Source organism: Heterodontus francisci, chromosome 2 (genome assembly GCF_036365525.1).
Source record: "Heterodontus francisci isolate sHetFra1 chromosome 2, sHetFra1.hap1, whole genome shotgun sequence".
NCBI lineage: Eukaryota > Metazoa > Chordata > Chondrichthyes > Heterodontiformes > Heterodontidae > Heterodontus > Heterodontus francisci.
Window position 1 is genome coordinate 48,124,329 of NC_090372.1, and position 22,225 is coordinate 48,146,553.

Genomic DNA, 22,225 nt, shown 5'->3' on the forward strand with positions numbered 1-22,225 from the left:
CAAATAGAAATAAATGGATATGATATGATAGTTTATTTATTTAGAGATACAGCACTGAAACAGGCCCTTCGGCCCACCGAGTCTGTGCCGACCAACAACCACCCATTTATACTAATCCTACCCCATATTCCGTACCACATCCCCACCATTCTCCTACCACCTACCTACACTTGGGGCAATTTACAATGGCCAATTTACCTATCAACCTGCAAGTCTTTGGCTGTGGGAGGAAACTGGAGCACCCGGCGGAAACCTACGCGGTCACAGGGAGAACTTGCAAATTCTGCACAGGCAGTACCCAGAACTGAACCGGGGTCGCTGTGAGGCTGCGGTGCTAACCACTGCGCCACTGTGCCGCTCTGTTATTACAGAGATGTGATTAAAAAAAAGACAAAGTGCTGGAAATACTCAGCAGGTGTGGCAGCATCTGTGGAGAAAGAAGCTGAGTTAACGTTTCAGGTCTGTGAACTTTCATCCATTGGATGTCCAGAGTGAAGAGGCGGTTAGGGCCAGGAAACTAGAAATTGTCAAATGATGTAGGGCATCAGACGAGTCATGGATGTAGGTGGGAAGAGACTGGGGCTTAAGGGGATAAATCTGAGTCCTTTATTCAGTACAGATTGTTCAGCGTCAGAGAGGGGAAGGTCAGGGGGTTTTTGAATACACGGCAAATGATCAGATTAGAAGAGATGAGGTCAGAGGGAAGTGAAGGGGAAGAAGGATCTGGAAGGCGTTAGTCCCCATCAGCTGCTCGAGCTTGTGTTCCTTAACACCTGAAAGGAAGAGAAAAATGTTTTGTTAATGCGTCGGATAAGACGAAGGATGAAATGAAACTGTGGAGTAGAACAGCTTTGAGGTAAATTGATGCGGTGCTTCTGGAGAGAGTGATTGACTTTGTACGTGTGGTGGCGCATGGCACTGAGTGTGGATTTCAGGATGATAAGTTACAGATCTGCAACGTTAACTCTGCTTCTCTCTCCACAGATGCTGCCATACCTGCTGAATATTTTCGGCACTTTCTGATTTTATTTCAGATTTCCAACATTTGCAATATTTTGCTTTTATTAGAGATGTGATTGCAAGGTGACCAAAGCTGGGAACTGAATGTTCAAAGGTATTTGACATTCCAAAAGGATAGGAAGAAAGGAAAAGGAGGTTGGGTAGCTCTGTTAATAAAGGATGAGATCAGTACAGTAGTGAGAAATGATCTTGGCTCGGAAGATCAAGATGTAGAATCAGTTTGGATGGAGATAAGAAATAACAAGGGAAAGAAGTCACTGGTGGATGTAGTTTACAGGCCCCCCTAACAATCGCAACACTAAGACTAAATCAAGAAAAAATGGGGGCTTATAAGAAAGGCACAGCAATAAATGTGGGCCATTTTAATCTTCATATTGATTGGACAAATCAAATTGGCAAAGGTAGCCTTGAGGACGAGTTCGTGGAGTGTATTAGGGACATTTTTTTAGAACAATACGTTGTGGAACCACCCAGGAAACAGGCTATTTTAGACTTGGTAATGTGTATTTGAGACGGGATTATTTATTTATTTTTTTAATTATTTTTTTATTTAGAGATACAGCACTGAAACAGGCCCTTCGGCCCACTGAGTCTGTGCCGACCATCAACCACCCATTTATACTAATCCTATACTAATTCCATATTCCTACCACATCCCCATCTGTCCCTAATATTTCCCTGCCACCTACCTATACTGGGGGCAATTTATAATGGCCAATTTACCTATCAACTTGCAAGTCTTTGGCATGTGGGAGGAAACCGGAGCACCCAGAGGAAACCCACGCAGACACAGGGAGAACTTGCAAACTCCACACAGGCAGTACCCAGAATTGAACCCGGGTCCCTGGAGCTGTGAGGCTGCGGTGCTAACCACTGCGCCACTGTGCCGCCCGCTTAATTAATAATGTCATAGTAAGGGGTTGCCTCAGGAAACATGAAACAATGATAACATGATAGAATTTCACATTCAGTTTGAGGGTGAGAAGCTTGGATCTGAAACTAGTGTCTTAAACTTAAATAAAGGCAATTCCAAAGGTATGAAGACACATTTGGCTAAAATGGACTGGGAAAGTAGATTAATAGGTAAGACGGTAGATGAGCAGTGGCATACATATAAAGAGATATTTCATAACTCTCAACAAAGATATATTCCATTGAGAAAGAAAGACTATAGAAGGATGAACCATCCATGACGAACTAAGGAAGTTAAGGATGGTATCAAATTGAAAGAGAAGGCATACAATTCTGAGAAGGTAGCAGTTGGCCAGAAGATTGGGAAAATTTTAGAAACCAGCAAAGGATGATTAAATAAAAAGGAGAAATTAGAATATGAGAGTAAACTCGCAAGGAATATAAAAACAGACAGTAAGATAAGTATATAAAAAGGAAGAGTAGCTAAAGTAAATATTGGCCCCTTAGAGGATGAGACTGGGGAATTAATAATGGAAAACAAAGAAATTATAGAAACTGTGAAAAAATATTTTGCATCTGTCTTCGCGGCAGAAGACACTAAAAGCACCCAAGAATAGTAGAAAATCAAGGGACAAAAGGGAGGGAGGAACGTAGAACAATCACTATAATTAAAGAAAACGAACTAGGAAAACTAATGGGACTAAAGGCTGACAGGTCCTCTGGACCTGATTGCCTGCATCCTAGGGTCTTAAAAGAAGTGGCTGCAGAGATAGTGGATGCATTGGTTGTAATCTTCCAAAATTCCCTAGATTCTGGAAAGGTCCCAGCGGATTGGAAAACTGTGAATGTAACACCTCTATTCAAGAAAGGAGGGAGCCAAAAAGCAGGAAACTATAGGCCAGTAAGCCTAACATCTGTCATTGGGAAAATACTGGAATCCATCATTAAGGAAGTGGTAGCAGGGCATTTAGAAAACTATAATAAAACCATGTTGACTCCACATGATTGTAGGAAAGGGAAATCATGTTTGACAAATTTATTAGAGTTCTTTGAGAATGTAACGAGTAGGGTTGATAAAGGGGAACCAGTTGACGTGGTGTATTTAGATTTCCAAAAGGCATTTGATAAGGTGCCACATAAAAGGTTACTGCACAAGATATGAGCTCATAGTGTTGGGGGTAATATTTTAGCATGGATAGAGGATTGGCTAAGTAATAGAAAACAGTGAGTTGGGATAAATGGCTCATTTTCAGGTTGGTAAACTGTAATTAGTGGGGTGCCACAGGGATCAGTGCTTGGGTCTCAACTATTAATGGTTAATGGCTTGGATGAAGGGATCGAGCGTATTTCTGCGGATGATACAAAGATAGGTGGGAAAGCGAGTTGTGAGGAGGACACAAAGAACCTGCAGAGGGTTATGGATGGGTTAAGTGAGAGGGAAAATTTAGCAGATGGAGGGCTGGATTTTGTGCAGGAGGCTGGGCTCCCAGCATCAGGGCGAAAAGGCGGGGAGATCCCCGCCTCTGCATTTTTCAGCCCCTGGAGCGATTGTCCGATCTTCTGGGGTCAGTTTTAGGAGGCAGGGTCCGCATCGCTTTAAAACTTTATAGGGATGGGGATCCCGCCTCCAAGAGCTGCTGGCCAATCAGAGGGCCGGCAGCTCAGCAGCACCACCAGGAGTAGTGGCCACTGCTAGTACTGCAGACACCTCGGCCCCAGGCCAGGGGTGGAACCCCAGAACACAGGTCAGTGAGGCGGGGTTGTTGGGGCCAGACTGGAAGGCCCCGGCAAATGGGGTGGGGGTGTGGTCATTCAGTTCAGAGGGAGGGGACCCCCAGGGTACAGTTGTTCCTTTGGGGGGATGGGGGAGGGGTCCACCTTGGGCCACAAATTGCCCATGAAGGAGGACCCCCTCCCAAGCCCACAAAGAAGGTGCCTCATTTTACAAGGCGTCCTTCCCGTGCGGTGGAGGCCCCCCACCCTGCTGTTGTAAGATCCCTGCGGCGATGGGAAGAGGCCCTTAGCTGGCCACTTAAGGGCCTTAACTAGCCTCTGTATGGAAGGTCGTCATTGGCCCCAGGAAGATCAGAATCGGGAATCGTGACGTCTGGTTCCATGGCGGGTGTTTCCGCTCTGATTCTACCTTCTCTCCCCCCGCCCCCCTCCTCCCCCCCCCCCACCACCCCAACCTGCCAAGAAACCCATCTTTTGGACGACCACATGATCCGGTACAGAGTATAATGTGGGAAAATGTGAGGTTGCCACTTTAGTAGGAAGAATAGAAAAGTACAATATTTAAATGGAGCGAGACTACAGAATGCTGCAGTACAGAAGGATCTGGGTGTCCTCGTACATGAGTCTACCTATTTAAGGAGGACTATTGTTGGATACGATTGATGGCAGTATCATGCACTGTGCACTTAGCACTGAAGAGAGTTTCAAAGTGTTCCGACAGGCGATCCAGGACTGATTCCTTGTTGGCGTGTAGGGTCTTGCCATCGGCGCTCCTCAAGGGGTTTTGGGTTTGATGTGCTGGTCCATAGACAGATTTTAGTGCTTCATAGAAACATCCTATGTCGCCAGTATCAGCGTACAACTGAGTTTTTTTTCCGCAAATGCAATCCACCAGTCATTTGGATGCTCCTCAGTTTACATTGAAGGGTGCTGCATGCTTGACAGTAAGCTGTCTTTTTCTCTTGGCTGGCCGGCTGAGCAAAGAGGAACTGGATGAGAGCCCAACTCTGGAGCAAACTGTGACCGCTATCAACCAGATGAAGAGCAACAAAGTCCTCGGAGTCAATGGAATTCCACCCGAAGCCTTGAAGCATGGTGGCCCTGCCCTATACACCAAGCTCCATGAGTTTTTCACGGCCTGTTGGGAACAGGGCAGGATTCCACAGGATCTTTGTGATGCCGTTATCATCACCTTGTACAAAACCAAAGGAGAAAAATCAGACTGCTCCAACTACTGGATCAATACTTACTATTGCTGGGAAGATCTTGTCTAGAATACATCTGAACAGGCTTGTGCCTACCATTGTGGAAGAAAACCTCCCAGAGAGTCAGCCAGTTTCAGAGCAAACAGAGGCACCACAGACATTGTATTTGCACTCAGACAATTACAAGAAAAGTGTCGTGAGCAAAACAGGCCTGTACGTCATTTTTGTAGACCTCGCTAAGGCATTCGACACTGTGAGCAGAGATGGACTTCGAAAAACCCTTGTAAAACTTGGATGCCCACCCGGGTTCCTGGCCATGGTGAAGCAATTTCATGAAAATCAGTACGGACAAGTCGAGCAAAACAGCAACCTCTTGAGTCCCTTCTCAATCTCCCAACGGCGTGCAGCAGGGATGTGTGCTGTCCCCGACCTTACTCACCATCTTTTTCAGCAGGGTGCTGCAGCAGGCCTTAAAGAGGGAGTTTACGTACGCTTACGGACTGATGGAAGCCTTTTCAACCTCGGGTGTCTTCAGGCTCACACAAAGACACAAGAAAAACTCATCCATGAACTTCTTTTAGCTGTTGACTGTGCTCTCCTGGCCCACAGTCAGTCAGACCTGCAACGTATAACAACACATTTTTCCGAGGCGGCACAACTCTTCGGACTAAAAATCAGTTTAAAGAAAACTGAAGTCCTGCATCAGCCAGCACCCCAAGAAAAATATAGACCACCAAGCATTGTCATCGAGGGAACCAAGCTGAATGCCGTCAAACAATTTACTTATTTGGGGAGTGTCATCTTGTTTGATGCCACCATAGACAGGGAAGTGGACAATAGGCTCTCAAAAGCAAACAGTACATTTGGCGGACTCTACAAACGAGTGTGGAACAACCACAGCCTCAGAGCACAGACCAAACTCAAAGTGTACAAAGCCATAGTCCTCACCACCCTTCTGTATGGCGCCGAGTCATGGGCCCTATACCGCCATCGTGTACGTCTTCTAGAGTGCTTCCATCAGTGCTGCCTCTGCAGCATCCTCAAGATCCGCTGACAGGACGGCATCACAAACATTGAAGTCCTGAAAACAGCCAACATCACCATCATCGAGGCCATCCTTCTGCAAAGCCAACTGCGTTGGGCGGGTCACGTTGCCCGGATGGAGAGCTGACCACTGGTAAAAGGAACAGAGAGGCCTCTTGCAAATGTTTCAAGGACTCTATGAAGAAGTCCCTCTCTGTGTGCCACATAGACCATCGCCAGTGGGAAGCACTGGCCATAGATCGTGATGTCTGGAGATGCTACATCAGGAGGGCTACCTTTGAGACTGAGCGAAGAACCAGCATGAAAGAGAAAAGGAGGAGAAAGATAGATCTAATTGCCCCCAGCAGCGACTACACCTTCACTTGTACCTACTATGGGAGAATCTGTCGGTCACAGATAGGCCTGACTAGCCACCAGCGGGCCTGCAACCGATGAGTACAACCTTTCCAAAATCTTCGTCCGCGAAGAAATGCCAAGAGATTTAAGGAGGGATATACTTGCATCGGAGGCAGTTCAGAGAAGGTTCACTAGGTAGATTTCTGGGATGAAGGAGTTGTCTTATGAAGAAAGGTTGAGTGGGTTGGGCCTATACTCAGGAGTTTAGAAGAATGAGAGGTGATCTTATTGAAACATAAAAGATTCCAAGGGAGCTAGACAGGGTAGATGCTGAGAGGATGCTTTTCCTCGTGGGGGAATCTAGAACTAGTGGGCACATTTAATACAGAAATGAGGAGCAGTTTCTTCTCTCAGAGGGTCGTTAATCTTTGGAATTCTCTACCCCAGAGAGCAGTGGAGGTGGGTCATTGAATATATTCAAGGCTAAGTTAGACAGATTTTTGATCTACAAGGGAGTCGAGGTTTATAGGGGACAGGCAGGAAACTGGAGTTGCGGAGCAGGCTGGCGGGGGCGAATGGCCTATTTCTGCTCCTGTTGCTTACTTTCTTATGCCTGTGCCTAGATAATGTCAAATAACCTAAGTTCAAATTTTACTTAGTTTTTCTCTAAAGACAATGGTGTTCAGAAGCACAGCAATACATCATTTTATGTGAATAATTGTAGACATAGAAAACACCAGACACATCCTATTGCGATGTGTCATTTAAGCAGTAATTAATCACTGAATACAAGAGTAATGAAGATGATGACATTTATATAATGCTTTATCATGTCGTCAAGATGTCCCAAAATGTTACAAATCCAACAAATTACTTTTGAAGTGCAATCACCATTCTGATATAAGCAACTAAGGCAACCAATTTGTGCACAACAAGATTCCAGAAAAATCAGATATAATTGAGATGTTGAATCATTGATATAGATTAGAAAAAGGGGTCCCAGCGACAGTTCTTGGAGCACTCCACTCCATTTCACCCTGCCAGCCTGACAACACTTCCAACAAGCACCTTCCCCTCATCCAGTATCTTTCCACATCCTTGGACCAGAGTGGCAGCAGCAGTAGGCAGGCTCTCTCTCTGTGCCAGCACGCACTGAGTTTCAAAGGAGGAGGGAAAAAAACTTAGTGACATTATGGAAAATCTGTAAGCTGATTGGTTGGGTAAGTAACAGCTGTTAGTGCCTGTAAATAGCTTTAAAAAATCAGGGGAGAGAAAGTTCTTTGTTTTTAAAAAAACTCAAAACTTACCTTATAAGTGATAAGGTTAGTACTACTAAAGTGTGTTTTTTGTTTTTAATTAGTGTAATTTAATAATTACTAGTAATTATTACTAATTTTTTTTTATATAGTAAGTAGTGGTTTTTAGGGAATCAAGGTCCCTAGTGTAAATAATCTCAATATATTTGAGTAAATTAAGGGTAATTCATGGCAGGGCAGCTCGGCAATGTGGACTGCTCCTCCTGTGTAATGTGGGAAGTCAGGGACACTTCCAGTGGCCAGGGCAAACACATGTGCAGGAAGTGTCTCTAGCTGCAGCTACTCAACATCTGCATTTCAGATCTGGAGCGGTGGCTGGGGACACTGTGGAGCATCCGTGAGGCTGAGATCATCGTGGATAGCACGTACTGGGAGGTGGTCACACCGCAGGTAAAGACTGCTCAGGCAGAAAGGGAATAGGTGACCGCCAGGCAGAGTAGAAGAACTAGGCAGGTAGTGCAAGAGTCCCATGGGTCCATCTCCCTCTCTAACAGTATGAGTACTGTTGGGGGAGATAGCTTCTGAGGGGAATGCACCGAGGGCCAAGTCTGTGGCACCATGGGTGGCTCAGCTGCACAGGACAGGAGGAAAAAGAGTGGGAGAGCTATAGCGATAGGGGATTCTATCGTAAGGGGTACAGATAGGTGTTTCTGTGGCTGCAAACGTGACTGCAGGATGGTATGTTGCCTCCCTGGTGCTTGGATCAAGGATGTTATGGAGCGGCTGCAAGACATTCTGAAGGGGGAGGGTAAACAGTCAGAGGTCGTGGTTCACATTGGTACCAACGACATAGGTAGAAAGAGGGATGAGGTCCTGCAACAAGAATTTAGGGAGCTGGGTAGCAGATTAAAAAGCAAGGCCTCAAAGGTTGTAATCTGTGAATTACTCCCGGTGACACGTGCTAGTGAGTATAGGAATAGGAGGATAGGGCAGATGAATGCGTGGCTGAAGACGTGGTGCAGGAGGGAGGGCTTTAGTTTCCTGGATCACTGGGTCTGTTTCTGGTGAAGGTGGGACCTGTACAAGTTGGACATGTTGCACCTGAACCGGAACGGGACCAACATCCTTGCTGGGAGGTTTGCTAGTGTTGTTGGCAGGGGAGGGGGGGGGGCTTTCAACTAATTTGGCAGGGGGATGGGATACAGAGTGGAGGTACAGTAGGGGGTGAGGCACAGCCAAATATAGAAGAGAAACTGAGTCAGTCTGGAAGGCAGAGCAAATATAGACCTGCTAAGGCACAAGCGAATAATGCAAGGCTGGATTGCATCTATTTTAACGTAAGGAGTCTTACAAGTAAAGCAGATGAATTGAGGGCGTTGATTAACACATGGGAATATATTATTGCTATCACAGAGACATGGTTGAGGGAACGGCAGGACAGCCAGCTCCATATTCCAGGATATAGAATCTTCAGGTGTGATGGTGGGGGGTGGCGGGGGGGTGGGGGGTGTAAAAGAGGAGGTGGCATTGCACTATTGATCAAGGAGTCAATTACTGCAGTAAGGAGGGATGATATCTTAGATGGTTTCTCAAATGAGGCCATGTGGGTAGAAGTTAAAAACAAAAAGGGGGCAATCACTTGGCTGGGAATGTACTACAGGCCTCTAAATAGTCAGAGAGAGATAGAGGAGCAGATATGTAGGCAAATCTCAGAGGTGTAAAAATAATTGGGTAATAATAGGGGATTTCAACTTCCCCAATATTATCTGGAATAATTTTAGTGCAAAAGGCTTAAAGAGGGTGTAATTCTTAAAGCGCATACAGGAGAGCTTTTGAGCCAGCACATAGAAAGTTCTAAAAGAGAAGGGGCGATACTGGAACTAATCCTAGGGAATGAAGCTAGTCAAGTGGTAGAAGTGTCAGTGGGGGAGCATTTTGGGGATAGTGACCATAACTCTGTAAGATTTAAGTAGTTATGGAAAAGGACAAAGATGGACCAGAAATAAAGGTACTGAATTGGGGGAAGGCCGATTTCAATATGATAAAAGAGGATCTGGCCAAAGTGGACTGGGAGCAGCTACTTGTAGGAAAATCTACATCAGACCAGTGGGAGTCATTCAAAAAGGGAATAGTGAGAGTTCAGGGCCAACATGTTCCCGTAAAGGTGAAGGGTAGGACCAACAAGTCCAGGGACCCCTGGATGTCAAGGGATATAGAGGATTGAATAAGGAAAATAAAGGAGGCTTATGGCAGATTCAAGGGGCTGAAAACAGCAGAGGCCCTAGAGGAGTATAGAAAGTGTAGGTGGGTACATAAAGTAATTAGGAGACTGAAGAGAGGGCATGAAAAAACACTGGCGGGTGAGATAAAGGAAAATCCCAAGCCGTTTTATAAGTATATTAAGGGCAAGAGGCTAACCAGGGAAAGAGTATGGCCCATTAGGGACCAAGGTGGCAATCTGTGTGTGGAGCCAGAGGTACTAGATGAGGTTTTAAATGATTACTTTTCATCTGTGTTCACTGCATAGGACGATGTAGGTGTAAAAATCAGGGAGGGGGGTTGTGATATACTCGAACAAATTAGCATTGAAAGGGGGGAGGTATTAGCTGTTTTCGCGGGCTTAAAAGTGGATAAATCCACAGGCCCAGATGAGATGTATCCCAGGCTGTTATGTGAGGCAAGGAAGGAGATAGCAGGGGCTCTGACACAAATTTTCAGATCCTCTCTGGCCATAGGAGAGGTGCCAGAGGACTGGAGGACAGCGAATGTGGTACCATTATTCAAAAAGGGTAGCAGGGATAAACCAGGTACTTACAGGCTGGTGAGTATAACATCAGTGGTAGGGAAACTATTGGAAAAAGTTCTGAGGGACAGGATTAATCTCCACTTGGAGAGGCAGGGATTAATCAAGGATAGTCAGCATGGCTTTGTCAGTGGGAAATCATGTCTAACAAACTTGATTGAATTTTTCAAGGAGGTGACTAGATGTGTAGATGAGGGTAAAGCAGCTGATGTAGTCTACATGAACTTCAGTAAGGCTTTTGATAAGGTCCCGCATGGGAGATTGGTTAAGAAGGTAAGAGCCCAAGGCATCCAGGGCAATTTGGCAAATTGGATCCAAAATTGGCTTCATGGCAGGAGGCAAAGGGTGATGGTTGAGGGTTGTTTTTGCGATTGGAAGCCTGTGACCAGCGGTGTACCGCAGGAATCGGTGATGGGATTCTTGCTGTTTGTCGTGTACATTACTGATTTAGACGTGAATATAGGAGGTATGATCAGTAAGTTCGCAGATGGCACGAAAATTGGTGGTGTCGTAAATAGTGAGGAGAAAAGCATTAGATTACAGGACCATATAGATGGGCTGGTAAGATGGGCAGAGCAGTGGCAAATGGAATTTAATCCTGAGAAGTGTGAGGTGATGCATTTTGGGAGGACTAACAAGGCAAGAGAATATACAGTGGGTGGTAGGACCCTAGGAAGTACAGAGGGACCTTGGTGTACTTGTCCATAGTTCACTGAAGGCAGCAGCACAGGTAGATAAGGTGGTTAGGAAGACATATGGGATACTTGCCTTCATCAGCTGAGGCATAGAATATAAGAGCAGGGAGGTTATGATGGAGCTGTATAAATATGTTAGTTAGACCACAGATGGAGTACTGTGTACGGTTCTGGTCGCCACACTATAGGAAGGATGTAAAAACAAGAAATGCTGGAATCACTCAGCAGGTCTGGCAGCATCTGTGGAAAGAGAAGTAGAGTTAACGTTTCGGGTCAGTGACCCTTCTTCAGAACTACATACATATTTGTCAGTTCCGAAGAAGGGTCACTGACCCGAAACGTTAACTCTGCTTCTCTTTCTACAGATGCTGCCAGACCTGCTGAGTGATTCCAGCATTTCTTGTTTTTATTTCAGATTTCCAGCATCCACAGTATTTTGCTTTTATTATAGGAAGGATGTGATTGCCCTGGAGAGGGCGCAGAGGAGATTCACCAGGATGTTGCCTGGGCTGGAGCATTTCAGCTCTGAAGAAAGACTGGATAGGCTCGGGTTGTTTTCCTTAGAGCAGAGAAGGCTGAGAGGAGACCTGATTGAGGTATACAGAATTATGAGAGGCATGGATAGGAAGAAACCTTTTCCCATAGTGGAGGTGTCAATAACCAGGGGGCATAGATTTAAGGTAAGGGGCAGGAGGTTTTAGAGGGGATTTGAGGAAAAAAAAAATTCATCCAGTGGGTGGTTGGAATCTGGAACACACTGCCTGAAGGGGTGGTAGAGGCAGGAACCCTCACAACATTTAATAAGTATGTTGATGAGCACTTGAAATGCCATAGCACTTGGCCCGTAGCCTTGTATGCTGGAAAATGGGATTAGAATAGATAGGCTTGATGGCCAGCACGGACATGGTGGGCCGAAGGGCATGTTTCCATGCTGTATAATTGTATAACTCAATGGCTCTATAAATTTTACTTTGAGCTCCCACTGGTTTCAATTTCAGTAGTAGTCTTTCATGAGGACCTCTTGCTGACAGTAAATTGGAAAACTGAACCCTAACTGCAAAAATTAAGTCAATACAAGTTTGGGTAGCAGGGGACATGAGGATGGATGGGACAAGGAAAACTGCAGATCTGAGGCTGGACAATTTGGTTGCATTCCACTGGAGTGGAGCAAACCTAAGATCTGATTTTTGGAGCATCCTCAGGACGGGGAGCAAAAATACATTTTAAATTTGGAAATATAATATATATCCAAATATAATGTTCCTTAAATCGGGTGAAAAACAAAGTGGCATACAATTCCAGGTGATGGGATTCATCTGTGTAAAATTCAGTCATTTCCATTGTATGTGTTGGGTTGAAAAGATTTTGTGCATTCCTTGCAAGAACCATCAGATAGTGAGGCAACATTCACACCACACAAATGCCAGGCAATGACTATCTCCAACAACAGAGAATCTAACTGTCTCCCCTTGATGTTCAGCAGCATTACCATTGCTGAATCCTGGGGACCAGCCCTATAAATGCTGTGGCTACAAGAACAGGTCAGAGGCTGGGAATTTTGCGGCGAGTAACTCGCCTTCTGGCTCTCCAAAGCCTGTCTACCATCTACAAGGCACCACTGGAGTGTGATGGAATACTCCCCACTTGTCTGGATGAGTGCAGCTCCAACAACACTCTAGAGGCTCGACACCATCCAGGACAAAGCCATCAGCTTGATTGGTATTCCATCCTTAGACATTCACTTCCTCCACTACCAGCGCCAAGTGTGTACCATCTACAAGATGCACTGGAGCAACTCAGCAAGGCTCCTTCGACAGCACCTTCCAAACCGCGACCTCCACCACCTAGGAAAACAAGGGCAGCAGGTGCACCACCTGCAAGTTCCCCTCTAAGTCACACGCCATCCTGACTTGGAAATGGAGCATTCTGCCTTCATCATCACTAAGTCAGAATTCTGGAACTCTCTTCCCTACAGCATTTTGCGTATACCTACACCACATGGATTGCAGCATTTCAAGAAGGCAGCTCACCACCACCACCTCAAGGGAAATTAGAGATGGGCAATAAATGTTGGCCTTTCCAGCAACACTCACATTGCATGAATCAATTTAAAAAAAGTACCCCTCCCTAACTAATGATTCTAAGTATAGTTGTCATACAACCCCTCTGAAATGGATCTGCAGCAGAGGCCAAAAATCAAACCAGGGACTTTAATAATCTTGTATGATTAGGTGCCACACCACTTAGTGAAGATACTCGTGGAGCTATCACCTAATTGTAACACACAGCTAGAAATATTCCTTTATTGTGACTGCTCTATGGTTGGGTACATTTGCTCTATTTTGTAATTAAAGCGTTTTGGCTTCATAACAGCTTAGATATAGTGCTTAGATTCTATGATCATCTCATCAATAGATTTATTGGCTAAGTATTGAAAATTGGTTTGTGAAATATACAAATAGGATTTATTAAATATTTATCGGGATTCATCTGAATTGAAAATCAAGATTTTGAAATTGTAAGTTGGATCTCCAGTTATTTTCTTTTCTTTATGACTTTTAAAATTTGTTTTTGAAATTATTTTTGAAGCTCAAGTGCTGGGTTCCAGAACTAAAGTACTATTTATACAATATGTATTTTTTTCTGTGAAATGACTGTTGGATTGAAATCCCTTGCTTGTCCTGCTTAAGGCACAACTTGTCCTAAATATCACTGAAAACCTCCGTACACAGATCTCAAATACCAACTCTGTTTAACAGTTTTTGAGGTTTGCGCAGATCTGCCTTGACCACCTGAGGCAGTACTGCCACTCACTGTTTGTAGCCAAAGCTTTCTGTTACTCCATAATGATCCAGCAAAGCAAGAGTAGCCCCAAACTCTTCCGCTTGGGCGACAGAACCAGTGTGTTGCTGCAAAACTGAAAGGCCTGCAGCAACGTAAGGAGAAAAGGTACACAGAAAATTTATTGTGCAGCAGATTTGAAAGTTTTCTTCTCAAAGAACATTTTTGAAGTTTACAGGAAGGCAGAGAACCATTAAGATTCAGTAAGGCAACTGCAGAATCTTGTTGAAAGAAGTCAGACAGTGAAGGGAAGCTCTATTTGGGGCAAAGTGGTGAAGGGCTTCCATCAAACTTTGGAATGGGAGGTTGGCCACTGGTCGTCAGAACCAGTGAGACCATCATATGCATAGCAACTCATAGCTGGAAAAACAATTGTACTAGGTCAGGTAAGGTAACAGGAATTAGCCAGGCCCTCCAAAAATGCACAGTATTACACATGTCTGCCATTTACTGTGTTAAAGTTCTTAAATTGCTTGCTATCAATTCCCAGGAGACAGCACAGTATCCTTTACAGCCCTAGCCATCACCTGGAGATATTTATTCATTTCTGACCTTGTGTGCAATCACCCCAGTAAAAGCTTTAAATGGAATCTAATTGTTTAATGCAGGCACATGTCACCATGCCCATAATATGCTTACTGTATCTCAGGGAACCAAAGGAAATTCTTTCTTTTGTTGTGTTTAAAGGAGCAGACTATCCATAAAAGCAAATACAAATTCCCCAGTCTTCACCTTTCATCTCCTTTGAGGAGTAAGCTCTCCAAAAACCCAGAGAGGGAAGTCATAGAGACTATTTGGATAGGAACGTGGGAGAGCAAGTGCCATTTTCCAGTTCATGATTATGTTCTGCTTCTGATCATTCTGCATCCTGATTAATTGTCAGTAAGCAATATTGTGGAATTGTCATGTTCGCCTCTACTGAAGGTGGCATGTGAACTCTGTCCCTCCCAACCATTCTAATTTTTCTCTGCCATTTTAACTAGTAGTGTAGTGCTTATGTTATTGGATTAGTAAGACAGAAAATGTGAGCTCAAATCCCACCATAGCAGTTTGGGATTTTGAATTCAGCTTAAAAAATCAGGAAATACAAAGCAGGTATCAGTAGATGTGATGGATTGTTATAAAAATCTAACTGGTTCATCAGTGCCTTTTAGGAAAGGAAACTTGTCATCCTTGCCTGCTCTGGCTTATCTATGACTCCAGTCCTACACCGTGGTTCACTTTTAACCGCTCTCTGAAATGGTCTTGCAAATCACTCAGTTGTATCAAATTGCTGCCAGCAGTTTAAGAAGAAGATCAATCCACCACCTCCTCAGGCCAACTAGGGAAGGGCATTAAATGTTGGCCTTGCCAGCGACACCCACAACCCAAGAATGAATTAAAAAAACATGAAGATCTTGCTGACTGGAGTGTCAGGGTATGTTGCCCTTTGGCTGAAGAGCCAGGGGATCCATTACAACAGTGACTACACTTGCAATCCACCATGAAGAGTGTGGCAGCTCTCACTCTGTGATAAAACGTATGCCCTAATTGGTTGGCTTAAAGGGAGTGTCTCAAAATTCTACCAGGCTAACCAACGTGTAGAATGTGTTTGAGTGTGGGTGGAGGAGTTTGGTCATCCTCTTTGAACTAAGACTTTAAATGGTGCATGTAGCTAGCTCTGCAGTAAGTTCACAATTTTAGCCAGGGAGGGCATGGGCATTATGAACAGGACAATTTGTCCCAGTGCCAGAGAATATCCAGGTTGGGGTGACTTCAAGATTCCCAGAAACATTCCCCATTAGAGGCTTGCTAGGGAGTAGGGTTCAAAGATAAAATTAGATTGCTCTGTCCAAGAGCAGGCACAAAGAGCTGAACAGCCTCCTTCTGTGCTGCACGATTCTATAAACTCCAATTCTATACTGAAGGCAATTGCACATTACCTTACCCAGTCTTCAAGGCTTCAGTAACATCTCTAGTTACCTGCAGTTCTGCTGCAATTGGGTTACAGACACTTATCCTGTAGATGTAGTAAGTGTTACAGATCTTAAGAATTCTGAGTAGTTGGATCACTGTCTTGAATAATCAATGGTTTTCTGTTGCTTTCCAGGTTGGTATGTGGTATGGCAGCTGTTCCTGTCCAAGTTCAAATTTCTTCGTGAACTAGTAGGCGACACCAGCTCACTGCAGGGAGACAATGAACCTTCAGAGACTGAAAGTGTAGGGGACTCGCCACCCACACCTCTACGCCACAGACCTAAATCAGCACGTGCACGGAGGGCACCAATCGAAGCAACAACGTAGAGAACCAAATTGGAGCATTTGTTCCATTCATTTGGAATCATTCATTGGCCTTTAAGCACCATTACAGTCTGTGATTGACTAGCTGTGCTTTGATTGTATGATGGACTTGCTAAAAATACATCCTATCAGAATTGGAGAAATTTAAAGCTTTTGGGTCACACAGAAATGCATGGAACTAATTTAATTTACCAGTGTTGTTTCATCTAATTTTCTCGCAGTGCTGAGAAAATCAATTTACATATTAGTTGGTAAGTCACTCGTTCCTAGATTGCTTAGGTGCAGGAGTCCTGGATCAAATTGCATTACCAACTGTAATCTAAATTTGATTGAATATAATTCTGATTTCTGAATTACTGAATAACTGAACTAAGTACTAAGTTTATGTTGTGAAGTAGCACTTTTTAATATGTATATTATTTGAACTTTGCTTTAGGTGCTTCCAATTATTTTTTAACTTTTCACATAATTATGAAGAAACACATTGAACATGTTTACATTATGGGTATTTCATTTTCTACTGCAACTTTCCTGTTTTAAGATATCAATAGAAACAATCTGATTTGCTTTCATGTAGATTCTTAACAACATAAGACCTACAAACCACCATTTCAAAAAAAGTGAACATTAGAGATATCATTAGAGATTATTTGGAGCGTAATGATGGGATTCTAATTCCTACTAGCTGACAAACTTTATTATTAGTTTTCCTCTTGGTTTCATCAGTTGCACTATGACTATTTTTATGGATTCTGAAATGTTTGCATTCTTCACCCATTTTTGGCAAGACCTGCCTTTGCCTCCTACTGGCTTCTGAACATAATGAAGTTCCTCGTAAATTATATAGGGGAGTTTCATAACAATCATGCAGATTGCAGCTGATTTTTTTTTGGTTATTGCTTTCTTTGGGCACTGTAGTGGGTTTGGACACTGCCATTTTCACCTTTGAGAACAGGGTTCAAATTGCAGCCAGAGTGGTAGGGTGACAATCACATCTGTGTGCCAGTAACAAAGGTCCTAAGTGAAATAATGTTTGCCAGTCCCATGTTCCTGGGAACATGGGCTTGACAGCAGGAACGACTTGTGGAAAATAGAAACATTTTGCACTCCGGTGAAAGTGTGATCTTTTGAGGTAGATGCACACTGTTGAAGTCGAGTGACAGGGGTTTTACTTGGCATTAGGCTGTGCAATACCTGACTTGGAAATGTTTGTGCTAACTCTGGGTGCCTATAATGGAAATGTTCCTTTCCACAGCACTGACATTCTTCACGTGATGCAAAAATTTCCTTCTTAATTAAAAAAGAATAATGTTGGAACTACCCCCTAATTATCATAAACTACTGTGTTTCTTCCAGACATTGTTGTGGTATTAGACAGGCTGCTCTTATAACTCTGTGTATTAAAATAAAATTTTAGGAGTTCATTTGAAAACTAAAGAGTAAAAAATGGGACGGGGCAGGAGGTGGGGGAGAGAACTGAGACTACTGATTTTTAAATGGGAAGATCAGGTGGGTCTTGTTAACAGTCAATTGCAGCAATTTGTTCCAGAGTTCAAGCTTGTAAAAGTCCTCTGGGGCCAGGCTGTATTGGATGGCTTTTTTGTTTCTATCCCATATCCTATATAGTGTTTCAATACATCCACAAATTACCTCTCTGAAGCATCATGGCAGGAAAAATATTTGTTTTATTTCTTGAATAGACTACACCAAAATTTAGTCTCAACTTATGTGACATTTTAGTTTTATTTTGTCACTAGAAGAATATTGGCATTGCATGGTATCTCCAATGACGTAGCCGAAATGTAATTGTAGAGACATACGGTATAAAAGAGGTCTTTAATGATGTATATATGTGATGAAATGCTATTACCTTCTCTAGGCACGTTGGCACATATATGTTGACACATATATAATACATTGTTTTGACGGACCATATTTCATTAATTATAGAAATGATCAGGCATTTGTCTTGCTTTCCAATGTGGCTGTGAGCACAATGTGCTTTCCCTCTTCATTCATCTCAACCTCTCTGTGGCCCTTGACTGATTGATCGACTGCTCCATCCTTCTATACCAGCTACTTTTTGTGCATTGTTTTCTACATTGTACCAGGGTTCTCCTTGCTACCTTTCTGCCACAGCTAGTACTTCACTCCTATGAATCCTGCTTCATCAGCTCTCTATCATCAAGCACCACCACAAGGTTTCACTCTTACAATCCCAAAGCAGCTGTAGTTTCGCCCCATTTCTGCATTATCGCTGGCTTGTCTAAAGGCTCAGTCCTCGGCCCCCTTTCATTTATATGGTGCATCTTGGTGACATTATCTGCAAGCATTGGATCAGCATAAGGAGGACACCCAACTTTGCCGTTCCCCTACAATCCTTAACTTCACAGCTGTCCCTGAGGTGTTTGATATGAAGTGCCTAATTAGCCAACATCTTCACCAGCACAACAGTGGCATTACAATTATAAAGACCTTGATAGAATGAATGGGGAAAGACTATCTTGTCTCATTGAGGAGGCAGTCCCAGAAGGAAAAAACTGTTCAGTCCAGTTCGAATTTCAAATGGGCATAACTGGTCTCAACTGATTTTAAACTGGAATCAACTGGTTATCTATTTAAAACCATCACTAATAGAGGAGAAATTCATTTGCAGAAGTTTGTTGGAGTACTAAATGTTTTGCCACAGAGTTGTTGAGGCAGAAACCATTACATCTTTTAAGGGGAAATTGTATAAATATTTGAAGCAGAAAATTATACAGAGCAGGGCAGTGCAATTACTTTGTATTGCTGCGTATAGAGCTGGCATAGACCCCAGATGACCTTCCTGTATGCTGTAAACCTCTATTGTTCATCAGTTCTAAAAATGAGATCATCTTGTTTGACTTTCACCAAAAACTGCTTTTCTCAGCCAACAATTCCAACCTCTATCCAGCGCTCACTTAGACTGAGCCCAACAATTCAACAATCTTGTTTGAACCTGAACTGAACTTCAGACCCAACACCGAGTCCCTTCAACAACCCTGCCTACTTTTACTTACTTCTTTGACTCTGCTTTCAGCCACCTCCCCGTATTTCCTTATTTATATTTCCTTATTCTTCCTGTTTGAGTTCCCCTCATCTCCCCATTATAGCACTTTTTGTTACATTAAAGACACTATAAAAGTGCAAGTTTTTGATTTGTAGGAACCTTACAAATTATTTATTTTACTTTCCAAAGACATTTGCCCTGATATTTGCGGGGAGGGTGTGGGGAAAATCTAGCAAGGGCAGGGCTACAAACGTCCTGCTGAATTTAATAGCAGGACTGCATTCTGTGTACCCAGCCAAATTGACAGGCTGGCTAGTTGCTGGACAGGAAAACCAAGGGCTGCAGCAGGGAACCCTTGGTGTGGTGGGGAGGAGCGAGGGATTGGAGCTGTGGCTGGTGGAGAGAGTGAGAGTTCTGGCCTTGGGGTGGAGGTCTGCAATCACAGCAAGTGGGAGAAGGCCGCGATCAGCAGAGGGGAAGCCAAAGGCTTCCTTGAGGGGCCGCGGGAGCACTCTTATTCTACCTGACCCACAAGGAGACACACACCTTTTTCGAACTGGCAACTCCTGTTTCCTGATCTCTGGAAAACCCACACAGCTCCTGTTAAATTTAAATCAGACCCAACTGCACTATAGGAACATGATGTAAATATGTTGATGAAGCGTCTAGCCTCCTGGATATGCGGTGGGTTGGGGATGCATTTCCTGCTTTAAAGTTTAAGCCCTCTTCTCCCATCTGTTGTGGAGTGGAGGGGTGGGGAGACAGTGCATATTAAGACCATTGTGTCAAATATTTAAAAGGAGAAAAGCTACTTCTCATCTTGCCCAACCTGAATCTGTAGCATCAAATAGGCTACCTCAGACTTTGTAATAGGTAAGTGCTTGTTCTTTCATGGTATTAACGATATTCAAAATGCATTTATCATAAATACAGGGCAATATGCCACTCTTTGATGTTTGTTTTAGGTTAAAAATACAATGGTTACAATGTAAAGTTGAATAGATTGTTATAGATTTAATGTTCTGGTTAATTTTGAAACTTACTTTAAATCCCTGTTACATTTAAGTTATTAGAATGCAAGTTGGACTGTTTATTTGACTGCAGAAATACTTTCACCATGTGAGTACATTAGATTGTATGGTCATGTTCACATACAGTATTATGGACAAGAGATAAGTGCTGCTTTCACTTAACAGTGCAGTTGAGTGTTAATAATACCCTTAATATGTTTTCTGGTTCTTAAACTGACTGCTGTGATTGAAACAATGGAATAAAATGAAAAGTGAGAACATCACTATAGTTGTACAAGTTTTTATCAGTGCCTTTCTTTAGATTTTCTTTTTCCTTCCTTTCTTCCTGCACCCCTCCAACCTTCCTACCCCATTCCCTCGGATGAATCCTCTAAATCTTTGAGGCAGTACAACGTTTCTTTTTGCACATTTATGAATTCTAAACCCTCTTGCGCAATCCTGGTCAAAAATTATCTTTTTCTGTATAATCGCAAGTCTCATGGGTCTGGTTCACAAGAGAGGTAGGAAAAGCAACCACTATTGATTAGGAATCCGCAAACTGCAAAACAACAATGAAGCAAATTGCTGAAATGTTTTGCTTTTCTTGTACTGGCCATGTTTTGTTTTTCATCCAGCCAACTATATACACTTTAGAGGTAGCATTTTTAGTGAGCACAAAAATGTCACACATTATTTTAAAATACTCTGTAAAAGGTAGGTATTGTTCTTTCATGGTAATCACTTTATGTTCAAAAGTTTTTTAAAATAAATACAGTGCAATATGCCACTGATCTGTTTTAGATTAACAATATAATGGTTACAATGTAAAATTGAATAGGTTGTTATAGATTTAATGTTTCTAGTTAACTTTGAACCTTAGTTTGAATCCCTGTTCCATTTAAGTTATTAGAATGCAGGTTGGTGCACCAGAGGGACTGGAGTTCTTGGTCAACACCAGGTATAATATTGTTAAGTTTTACCTTTTGTTTTATTTGGACTTTATTGTTGGTGCCTCTTTAAAAATTAACCTTTATTAATTTGATTTCAACTGATGACAATATCATCTAGATTTCCATGTTAAATCGACTTGAATTGCAAGTTGGACTGTATTTGACTGCAGAATGCTTTCACAGAGTGAGTACATTAGGGTGTAATGTCATGTTCACATACAGCGATACGGATAGGAGATGAGGGTTGCTTTCACTTAACAATGCTTAGTGTGTTATTAAAGGGTTAAATTCAAAAACTAACCTGTGGAAACATTTCAGCGAATGAGTGGTAAATCTGTTCAAGCTCTTAATGGATAGATTTTCAGAAATTAATGGCCAGAAATTGCTGGAAAAATAATGGACTGTATTTTAAGAGCCCACTGTTGCTCCCAGTGGCGAGCTCAAAAAATGGTAGGCTGCATGCCGAAGAGCCGCTGCGAGCTTCCGTGCAGCATCTCATTTAAATGGCCGGGGCGGCCCCCAAATCACGTGGAGGGGGTGGGCTGTCCATCGCCAACAATAGCGTCAGCTGCCTGTGCACATTTCTACTGGGCAGCCAGCCCTAATGGCAAATTTGAATTTTTGAAGTGAAGCCCCCAAAATTTACAAGATGAAATTGTAACACCCCTTTCCAAGCCCCCAGTAAAAATTACAGTACGTTTTTGTCCTCCCCTCCCCCTCCCCTCCAACTTACCTTTGAATTTTGATCTTCCACCCCCCCCCCCACCTCCCCGCACAGACTGCACAAAGTTGAAAGTGCACCCCTTCCCACCATCCCCTACATTGATGATGCTTATTTGAACCCCCCCACCCCCCCAGCAGTAAAAACCTTAGCTCCTCAACCCTCCCCACAAGTGTCACGCCTGCTTTCCCCAGACGGGGAATTGAAGGCGTGAGAGTGCCAGCCACCATGCCAAAGTTTGCGGCAGGCCAGGATGATTGAAGGTAAGTTCATTTAAATTGATTCATCTCATTAATTGAAATATTTAAATCCAGGTCCCATCCAGTGGGGGGGCCACTGTGGAGCCTCGCCGCCGCTGGGAGGATTGGGTGGGTCCTCCCAGTGTCA

At 43.4% G+C, this 22,225-nt stretch overlaps 1 protein-coding gene across 1 annotated transcript in view; it reads left to right on the plus strand.

Moving 5' to 3' along the window:
- Positions 1 to 20,451, plus strand: part of smim13 (small integral membrane protein 13) — a 58,118-nt gene extending 37,667 nt beyond the window's left edge. The window contains exon 2 of the mRNA XM_068058092.1: positions 15,936 to 20,451. Coding sequence (XP_067914193.1) covers positions 15,936 to 16,129 — 194 coding nt within the window. The 3' untranslated portion in view covers positions 16,130 to 20,451. The remainder of the gene's footprint in view (positions 1 to 15,935) is intronic.
- The last annotated feature ends 1,774 nt before the right edge of the window (positions 20,452 to 22,225 follow it).